The 11,092-nt window shown below is 44.5% G+C and overlaps 1 protein-coding gene across 1 annotated transcript; it reads right to left on the bottom strand.

Annotated features, from left to right (window-relative positions):
• Positions 1–964: 964 nt before the first annotated feature.
• Positions 965–10,672, bottom strand: abracl (ABRA C-terminal like). Its single transcript, XM_068045536.1, has 3 exons — positions 10,567–10,672; positions 6,800–6,866; positions 965–1,380 (listed from the first exon to the last, which is right to left on the bottom strand). Exons 2-3 carry the CDS (start codon positions 6,858–6,860, stop codon positions 1,196–1,198), a joined length of 246 nt encoding a protein of 81 aa, XP_067901637.1. The 5' UTR covers positions 6,861–6,866; positions 10,567–10,672; the 3' UTR covers positions 965–1,195.
• Positions 10,673–11,092: the final 420 nt, after the last annotated feature.

The following is an 11,092-nucleotide window of genomic DNA, read 5'->3' as shown; positions in this document are numbered from 1 at the left end:
TGGGAACAGTTTTTCCTGGTCTAACTTATCTAAGCCTGTCATAATCTTGTACATTTCTATTAAATCTTCCCTCAACAACCCCAAAACCTCAGTTTTTCCAACCTTGTAACTAAAATTCTCCATCTCTGGAATCATTCTGGTATATCTCTGCACCCTCTCAAGGACCCTCACATCCTTCCTAAAGTGTGGTGACCAGAAGTGGATGCAATACTTCAGTTGGGGCCTAACCAGAGCTTTATCAAGGTTCAGCATAACTTCCCTGCTTTTATACTCAATGCCTCTGTTTATGAAGTCCAAGATCCCATATACTTTACTAACCACTCTCTCAGTATGTCCTGCCACCTTCAAAGATCAATGCACATGCACTCCCACCCCGGTTCCTCTGTTCCTGCACACTCTTTAGAACTGTGCCATTAAGTATATATTGTCTCTCCCTATTACTTCTGCCAAAATGCATCACCTCACACGTGTCAGTATTAAATGCCTTATGTCACCTCTCTGTCCATTCTGCTAGCCTACTGCTGTCCTGTTGCATGCAGTTCATATCATCCTCGCTGTTTGTCATACCTCCAAGTTTGGTGTAATTGGCAAATTTTGAGATTCTGCTTCGTATTCCAAGATCCACGTCATTTATATAGAACAAAAAAAGCAGTGGTCCCACCACTGTCTACCATCCTCCAGTATGAAAAACAACCATTTACTACGACTTGCTGTTTTCTGTCCTTAAGCCAATTTTTAAAAATCCAATTGGACACTGATCCCCCTATTCCACAAACCTCAATTTTCTTAACCAGCCTTTTATGTGCACCTTATCAAATGCTTTCTCAAAATTCATATTCACTGCATTCCCTTCATCAACCTTGTCAATTAAGTGAGGTAAAGGTTCAATGCAGGGTTGCAAGAGAGATTTTAAGGGAAAAAAAACAATTTTTAAAAATGTCAATTAAAAAAAAAACACCCACCAGGCAGTACAATGTGACTTTATTGCTGTGGTTTCCAATTTCAAACAACCGAATACACAAGTTAGAAATCCAAAATTTCAATATTACAATAAATTACATGTAAAAAAATATCCATTTTGCGGTTCCAAAGTACACTCAAGTTCAGTAGTGGTTACAGTGCTATTACAAACCCATCCCAGAGACTCTAAATGTTGCTAGTACTGCTGTTGCAATCCGGAGTCATCATCCTGTCTTCAATCCGCTTCTAAAACAATGTCAACATTGTCGTGAACCCCTTGAAGTAGCAGTTCTTCAGTGAAGCTGACCACCTTCTTCTTTTTCGCAGCTCTCAGAGTCCCAACCAGGGCCTCAAAAAGATTGGCACATTTATCATCAGCGAACAGCACTCCAAACTTCACCCTAATTTTACCATCTGAACCTGGGCACAATACAAGGATAGCAGAACGTCAGTGCCAGCCTACACCATGTGCTCTACTCCATAACCAATACCACAGTGCTTTCTGCAGCTTAATGTTAGCAAGACGGAACCCATCCTATCCAGCTCCCACCAGAAATTTCACATCTTAGGAACAGAAGTAGGTCATTCAGCCCCTTGAGCCTGTTTTGCCATTCAATTAGATCATGACTGATCTGTACCTTAATTCCATCTACATGCCTTGGTTCGGTAACCCTTAATACCCTTGCCAAATAAAAATCTACCAAACAAAAATCTATCAATTTCAGTTTAACAGTTTCAATTGACTCTCCAGTCTTATGCTTTTTGAGGGAAGAGTGTTCCAGATTTCCACTACCCTTTGTGTGAAAAAGTGTTTCCTGACATCACCCCTGAACAGCCAAGTTTTAATTCTAAGGTTATGCCTCCCTTGTTCTCTCTATCTACCCCATCAACTCCTTTAACTATCTTAAACACCTCAACTGGATCACACTTTCATCTTCCATATTCAGAGGAATACAGTAAGAGCATTAAGAATCAATCATATACTGGGGGATTGGAGTTATACATGGGCCAGACTGGGGATAGGGTAGCAGATTCTTGTCTCTGAAAGACAGTACTGAATCAGTTGGATTTTTAACAACTATCTGGCATAGTTCATGCTCTTTTTTTCCCCTGGGGCCAGCCCACAAATTACCAGATGTAATGAAGTCAATTTCACAAATTGTCAGGATTTGAACCCTCAGTTTCTAACTTGTTAGGTCATTTGGGCAGCACAGTGGCGCACCACAGCCTCACAGCTCCAGCGACCCGGGTTCGATTCTGGGTACTGCCAGTGCGGAGTTTGCAAGTTCTCCCTGTGACCGCGTGGGTTTTCGCTGGGTGCGCTCCGGTTTCCTCCCACAGCCAAAGACTTGCAGGTTGATAGGTAAATTGGCCATTATAAATTGCCCCTAGTATAGGTAGGTGGTAGGGGAATTGAGGGAAGGTGGGGATGTGAGGGGGTAATGGGATTAATGCAGGATTAGTATAAATGGGTGGTTGATGGTCGGCACAGACTCGGTGGGCCGAAGGGCCTGTTTCAGTGCTGTAGCTCTAAATAAAAAAATAAATATTACCATAAACAGCAGGCTGCCACATTCAATGCAAGTTATTGGCAAAAGCAATGAAATTTAGCTGTAGTCCTGGTATTGAGCTTTTTTTAAAAAAACTGTCTCTGATTTCCTGTGAGGTGCAGCTTCAGTTCTACTTATTCAATGTTTTGAGTGCAAAGGTAGACATCAAGGCCAATACTTGTAATTGAAGTGTGCCAAAACTTTGGAGGGAAGAGCACTGGCTGTAGTTGCACTATATATTGTAAGCTGATTTACTATTATGTATGTTTCTTACTACATTGAGTTCTTCTGTAAGTCATATCTCCATAGGGTCCTATAGGCCTCCACTATAACTGTTGGCGAAAGGTCTTGATTAACTTTCCTTTCCTCCCACCATCTGGCTTCCATAATGCCACTGTCCTGCTGGTGTTGGATTTCTGCTTCTCATCATTTGGCTGCTTTAAGTACAACAGGTAGCCATTTGGCCCATCATTCGAGCAATTTACACTCTCATTTCCTTTGGCATACTTCTCCTAGATGCCCCACACCCCACCCATCAGCCCAAGAAGAAACCAAAAATGGTCCCACCTACTATGTATTTGTTTTATTTCAGATATTGGCCAATTTACTGTGCGATTTCACTTTTTTGTTTATTCATTCATGGGATGTCGGCGTCACTGGCCAGGCCAGCATTTATTGCCCATCCCTAATTGCCCTCGAGAAGGTGGTGGTGAGCTGTCTTCTTGCACCGCTGCAGTCCATTTGGGGTAGGTATACCCACAGCACTGTTAGGAAGGGAGTTCCAGGATCTTGACCCAGCGACAGTGAAGGAACGGCGATATAGTTCCATATCAGGATGGTGTGTGACTTGGAGGGGAACTTGCAGGTGGTGGTGTTCCCATGTATTTGCTGCCCTTGTCCTTCTAGTTGGTAGAGGTCGCGGGTTTGGAAGGTGATGTCTAAGGAGCCTTGGTGCATTGCTGCAGTGCATCTTGTAGATGGTACACACTGCTGCCACTGTGCGTCGGTGGTGGAGGGGGTGAATGTTTGTAGATGGGGTGCCAAACGGGCTGCTTTATCCTGGATGGTGTCGAGCTTCTGGAGTGTTGTTGGAGCTGCACCCATCCAGGCAAGTGGAGAGTATTCCATCACACTCCTGACTTATTTATTTATTTTATTTTTATTTAGAGATACAGCACTGAAACAGGCCCTTCGGCCCACCGAGTCTGTGCCGACCAACAACCACCCATTTATACTAACCCTACAGTAATCCCATATTCCCTATCACCTACCTATACTAGGGGCAATTTACAACGGCCAATTTACCTATCACCTGCAAGTCTTTTGGATGTGGGAGGAAACCGGAGCACCCGGCAAAAACCCACGCAGACACAGGGAGAACTTGCAAACTCCGCACAGGCAGTACCCAGAATCGAACCCGGGTCCCTGGAGCTGTGAGACTGCAGTGCTAACCGCTTGTGCCTCGTAGATGGTGGACAGGCTTTGGGGAGTCAGGAGGTGAGTTACTCGCCTCAGGATTCCTAGCCTCTGACCAGCTCTTGTAGCCACGGTATTTATATGGCTACTCCAGTTCAGTTTCTGGTCAATGGTAGCCCCTAGGATGTTGATAGTGCGGGATTCAGCAATGGTAATGCCGTTGAATGTCAAGGGGAGATGGTTAGATTCTCTCTTGTTGGAGATGGTCAATGCCTGGCACTTGTATGGCGCGAATGTAACTTGCCACTTATCAGCCCAAGCCTGGATATTGTCCAGGTCTTGCTGCATTTCTACACAGACTGCTTCAGTATCTGAGGAGTCACGAATGGTGCTGAACACTGTGCAATCATCAGCGAACATCCCCACTTCTGACCTTATGATTGAAGGAAGGTCATTGATGAAGCAGCTGAAGATGGTTGGGCCAAGGACACTACCCTGAGGAACTCCTGCAGTGATGTCCTGGAGCTCAGATGATTGACCTCCAACAACCATAACCATCTTCCTTTGCGCTAGGTATGACTCCAGCCAGCGGAGGGTTTTCCCCGATTCCCATTGACCTCAGTTTTGCTAGGGCTCCTTGATGCCATACTCGGTGAAATGCTGCCTTGATGTCAAGGGCAGTCACTCTCACCTCACCTCTTGAGTTCAGCTCTTTTGTCCATGTTTGAACCAAAGCTGGAATGAGGTCAGGAGCTGAGTGGCCCTGGCGGAACCCAAACTGAGCGTCACTGAACAGGTTATTGCTAAGCAAGTGCTGCTTGATGGCACTGTTGATGACACATTCAATCACTTTACTGATGATTGAGATAGGCTGATGGGGCAGTAATTGGCCGGGTTGGACTTGTCCTGCTTTTTGTGTACAGGACATACCTGGGCAATTTTCCACATTGCAGGGTAGATGCCAGTGTTGTAGCTGTACTGGAACAGCTTGGCTAGGGGCGCGGCAAGTTCTGGAGCACAGGTCTTCAGAATATTGTCAGGGCCCATAGCTTTTGCAGTATCCAGTGCCTTCAGTTGTTTCTTGATATCATGCGGAGTGAATCGAATTAGCTGAAGACTGGCATCTGTGATGCTGGGGACTTCAGGAGGAGGCCGAGATGGATCATCAACTCGCACTTCTGGCTGAAGATTGTTGCAAATGCTTCAGCCTTATCTTTCGCACTGATGTGCTGGGCTCCCCCATCATTGAGGATGCGGATATTTGTGGAGCCACCTCCTCCAGTTAGTTGTTTAATTGTCCACCACCATTCACGGCTGGATGTGGCACGACTGCAGAGCTTAGATCTGATCCGTTGCTTATGGGATCGCTTAGCTCTGTCTATCGCATGCTGTTTATGCAGTTTGGCATGCAAGTAGTCCTGGGTTGTAGCTTCACCAGGTTGACACCTCATTTTGAGGTATGCCTGGTGCTGCTCCTGGCATGCCCTCCTGCACTCTTCATTGAACCAGGGTTGGTCTCCTGGCTTGATGGTAATGGTAGAGTGGGGGATATGCCGGGCCATGAGGTTACAGATTGTGGTTGAGTACAATTCTGCTGTTGCTGATGGCCCACAGCGCCTCATGGATGCCCAGTTTTGCATTGCTAGATCTGTTCGAAATCTATCCCATTTAGCACGGTGATAGTGCCACACAACACGATGGGTGGTATCCTCAATGTGAAGGCGGGACTTCGTCTCCACAAGGACTGTGCGTTGGTCACTCCTACCAATACTGTCATGGACAGAAGCATCTGCAGCAGGCAGGTTGGTGAGGACGTGGTCAAGTATGTTTTTCCCTTGTGTTGGTTCCTCCACCACCTGCCGCATTCCCAGTCTAGCAGCTATGTCCTTTAGGACTCGGCCAGCTCGGTCAGTAGTGGTGCTACCGAGCCACTCTTGCTGATGGACATTGAAGTCCCCCACCCAGAGTACATTTTGTGTCCTTGCCCCCCTCAGTGCTTGTTCCAAGTGGTGTTGAACATGGAGGAGTACTGAGTCATCAGCTGAGGGAGGGTGGTAGCTGGTAATTAGTAGGAGGTTACCTTGCCCATGTTTGACCTGATGCCATGAGACTTCATGGGGTCTGGAGTCGATGTTGAGGACTCCCAGGGCAACTCCTTCCCTACTGTAGACCACTGTCCCACCACCTCTGCTGGGTCTGTCCTGCGAGTGGGACAGGACATACCCGGGGATGGTGATGGCAGTGTCTGGGACATTGTCTGTAAGGTATGATTCCGTGAGTATGACTATGTCAGGCTGTTGCTTGACTAGTCTGTGGGACAGCTTCCCAACTTTGGCACAAGCCCCCAGATGTTAGTAAGGAGGACTTTGCAGGGTCGACAGGGCTGGGTTTGCTGTTGTCGTTTCCGGTGCCAAGGTCGATGCCGGGTGGTCCATCCGGTTTCATTCCTTTTTATTGACTTTGTAGTGGTAAGGTACAACTGAGTGACTTGCTAGGCCATTTCAGAGGGCATGTAAGAGTTAACCACATTGCTGTGGGTCTGGAGTCACATGTAGGCCAGACCAGGTAAGGACATTAGTGAACCAGATGGATTTTTACAACAATTGACAATGGTTTGATGGCCATCATTAGACTAGCTTTTAATTCCAGATTTATTAATTAAATTCAAATTCCACCTTCTGCTATGGTGGGATTCGAACCCCTGGCCCCAGAACAATACCCTGGGTCTCTGGTCCAGTGATAATACCACTACGCCACCGCCTACCCTAGGTAAGAACTACATTATCAGGTTGCAGACATCCATAAAATGAAGCTCAACATCACCAATTTTACACAACTTCCTCATGAATTAAAAGCCTCTATAATTCACTGACCTGGAGAGCCAAGGCGACGAATCTCTTCAATTAGAAGATCAATCTCATGATCAATATTCATTCTCACCTGAATAGAATTAATCCTTATCATTAATATATTGAAGACTGTGGTTAACAGTTTTGTACCAAAAGAACATCATGCATCTGAATTGTCCTGTGGATCTGTGCAGGACGTAGAGCAGAGAAGGTTAAGCAGAAATTTGATGGAGGAGTTCAAAATTTTGTGGGGTTTTGATAGAAATAGGGAGAAACTGTTTCTGATGGCAAGATCAGGGAAGTTGGGCTGTTATTTCAAAGAGTCAACACAAGAAAATTACTTCTTCCTCTGCTGTATGATTTTATAAGGCTTGTACAAATGGAGATAATCCAGCATTCAAGTCGGTAAAGATGGGAATTACAATAGCAAAACACTTGTAAGCTCGTGTGGAGTGGGGGAAAGAAAGCCCTTATTTTTACCTTGCATCATGTTAGGAAGAAAAAGAACCAAAAAAAAAGGTCCGTGGGGATAACGAGGTGGTCTCCTCCCACATCGCCCAAGCACACCTCCAGAATGTCAATTGAAATTGAAGTCACTAGAGGCATCCATTGACACATCCATAAAGAATCAGAGGATTAGGATTTAATGTAGTGCTCATTGAGCTGACATGGAAATCCGCTTCTATTTTCCCCCAGGGTTTCACCTCAAGCAGGCTTAGATGGAGTGTAAAGTTCTCTCCGTTTCTGCCAGCGTTCAAAATCTCTCCTTCACCCTGCAGCGTCGAACACAGAGACACGCAAACAAAACAAAAATAGAAAACATTTATTCTGGAGCCAGTTAGCTTGGCTCAGTTGGTAGCACATTCACCTCAGCATCAGAGGGCTGTGGGTTCATGCCCCACTGGAGACGGGCACCTAATTTAGGCTGACACTCCTGAGAGAGGGTTCTATTTTCAAAGATGCTGCCTTTCACAAAAGATATTGAACAAAGGTCTTGTCTGCCTGTTCAGAGGCATATAAAAAGTTTCATAGAAATTTCTTGTCTCAGGATACGGTTCTATGCAATTTATGGGCGGTGCGAGTAATTCTGCAATATCAATGGCAAAGCAGTGGACTAATTTATTCAATAAAATGGATGATTTTTATACTGATAACAGGAGCAGAATTGGGACTTTTAGTCTTTGAAGCAGATTGTGAATTTCAGTATTAAATAATTAAGTGGGAGGATACAGTTCACCATTGAACATGGAATAAATCCTCACCAAACATACCTGACATATATAGCAAAATGGAAAGTCAGTAAAGCATAAACACCAGTGTGGAGCAGTTGTGCCGAATGGCCTATTTCTGTGCTGTAAATTGTATGCAATTCTATGCAATAAAAGGTTCCTCATCTATTTGAGCATAATGCTGGGGAATTAAGAGTTTCCAAGGCTGTTCTTATTTTAAATTATAATTTTAGTACAATTGGGAAATGCTCCTCTTGCTATGACACGGCACAAGGGATGAACATGGTTCCAAACTTGATGTTGGGTCTATTTTGGGTGGGCCAGGACAGCAAAGGGATTGGCAAGTAATTGGACATGTTCCCAGGTGGGGTGGAAGAGAAAAAGGGGCAATATGAGCAGGGTTTTCTTATCTTACTTCCGATGTGTATCCTGTAGGAGACATTGGCTATGTACAAGTAAATGTCAGACAAGGAAAGGATAAGGCTCATCTTTTACACCACGCACAGCCCACCCCCTACCATCCATACTGCTGACATTTTCTTTCTAAATCCCAAGATTGAGTTTGCCAATCTCAGTGTGAAGCAGAATGTTTCAGTGGGAGGGACAATATGGTCATGGGTCTCCATCCAGTGATCCCACAACTACTGGATGCGCACATGTTGGTACAGAACTTTTAATTTCCCACTCACACACTCAGATGAGGTACCAGATGATTGGCTACAACATGGCAAGAGTCAGTAGTGGAAGAATGAGAAGGGAAAATTAGAATTTTATTCTTGACAAATGTTTATGATCATCATAGTGAGGGGTGTTAGTGTTGGATAATATGAAGACTCCCACTTTGGGCACCAAGTTAGTTTGTCAAGTAATCTGAGGTCAGACATTGCCAAGTTTGATGCACAGTAAAGCTCAACTCAAAGAACAGTACACTGATTGAAATTCAGAATAAGTCAACTTACTTGGAGTATGGGGGAGTTGGGTAAATGGAAGCCCAAGCCGTAAAGAAAGAGATACTTGCTAACACCAGTTCCCCAGCACTGTGCATCAGTTTTCTAAAACTTCAGGGAGGTAGGCAGGTCTTACACAAGCAAAAGGAATTGTATAAAATAAGATGGTGCAGGTTTTGTTTAAACACGTCCTATTTAAAGGAATACAGTGATTGCTTCAGGGCAAGTTTTCTAGTACAGTACGTACTAAGTGCAACCAGCTCCAAATACTCCTCACATGACACAGAGCTACAAACTTTAGGAGACATTTCTGCATAGACTCATCCCAACTCCTCAACATTTATACATACCCATCAGGAGGTACTACACTATTAAGGCCATTTCTGATCACATGAGGGACATCTGGTTTGGCATTCCTGAGGGTGAATGGGTGTCCATGGGAGTGATTTCTGATGGGAATACAATACAATATCCCCAATGACCTGGTTTATTCATTCCCGGTTCAAATCAAGAATAAAGCTTGGAGTATTGTTGAAGTCATTGATTGCAATGACTTCTCCTTTGAAAAGATGAAAGATACTGCCAAAGAGCTAGTTGAGGAGAAAAAGACAGCCTCCGAGTACCTGTCAAGTGTTTGAGAACATTGCCTATCTAAATATAATCACTGCTGTGTATGTTCAGTGTCTTTGGTAAAATGAATCAAACTGTTGATTCTCTTATCTCCATTAAAATCTTGCATAAGGAATTTGGAGCTGTACTATAACAGTTAATATTCAATAAGTCCATATTGTTGTCCAATGAAGGGAAGGCATAAAAATAATAAATGCCCTACCAGTTATAAAAAAGTTACTACGTAAGGTACCCTGATCAGCTCGACCATCTCCCTCACTTAACTGCAAGTTTAGAAAAATACAAGAGGTCTATGGAATTGAAGTGGGTGAATGGGGGAAGGGGTGTGTGATAGGAAGAGTGACAGACTGTAAGGGGGGCAATGAAGGGAGAACGAATGGGAAAAGGGGCTGAAGAATGGTGGGGGCAAAGGGGTGAAGATTAAATGGGGTGGGGGTGAAGAAGGCGGAAGCGATGGAGCTGCAAGAGAGCTGGGCGGTGATGCAATACATCCAACACATCACACTGCACAATGTGAAAGAGTAAATTCTGTAATTGGAGCAGCGCCTGGCTCCCTGCAGACCCCCGGGAACTGGGGCGCTGTAATATTTGGAAACGGTGCACTTTCCGATTCATTCCTTGAGCTACACGTGATGCAATGTAACCAGTACAGAAGTAACCCGCTTTACCAACGCCCAGCACAGAGCACAACCGGACATGTAATATACATTATACAACAAAACACCTCTGCAGTATCGCTGAACCAAATGGTCCACTTAAAAAAACACGCTCCCACTAGAGTTGCACTGTTAGGATTAAAAGCAAAATCTGATCGCTTGCTGCAAAATCCGAAACAACCGATACATTTGTTAATATCAGCAGCTGTTGGCGCTTTCTCCGCTTAAAGTCCAATTCAATTTCTCTAACCCTCCTCCAAGACACAGCTATCTACCTATCTCATTGAGATACATTCAATCGTAAAAGCAAGCTAGGTAAATATACATACTTCAGTTTCCTTCTGTCTTCTGCTTTCAATGGTTTATCACAAGTAACAGCTCAAGTACAGGAAGTGTTAAAGACAAGGAAGTTCAGAAAAAGACCGACTCGCTGGGCTGACGTCAGGATTTTCACCAGGGTTTTGTTCACATCCTCTTGGTGAGTGGTCTGAACGGTGCTAAACTGGATGTCTTTCCTGTTTTGGGTCTCGAGCTGTGTCCAAGTTAGTTATTTTTCTATAATGCATAGAAATAGAGTCTGGCTCATTAATGTAAATAAGTTTTTGCAGACCTTCCAGCTAACACACTCCAGGGATCCCCTGTAAATACATCACACTCTCAGGAATCCCCTGAAAATATTGAAACACTCCCAGGGATCCCTTGTAAATACTGACACACTCCAGGAATCCCCTGTAAAAATTGACACTCTCTATCTCTGCAATACCTGGGCTGGGTTCAGGGCCTCTATTTCGGAAATATTTGGGCAGGGTTCAGAGCCTCTATTTCGGAAATATTTGGGCAGGGTTCAGAGCCTCT

This window comes from Heterodontus francisci, chromosome 13, assembly GCF_036365525.1.
Source record: "Heterodontus francisci isolate sHetFra1 chromosome 13, sHetFra1.hap1, whole genome shotgun sequence".
Taxonomy (NCBI): Eukaryota; Metazoa; Chordata; class Chondrichthyes; order Heterodontiformes; family Heterodontidae; genus Heterodontus; species Heterodontus francisci.
Note: the sequence above shows the minus strand (reverse complement) of the source record. Positions and strands in the feature narration are given on the sequence as shown.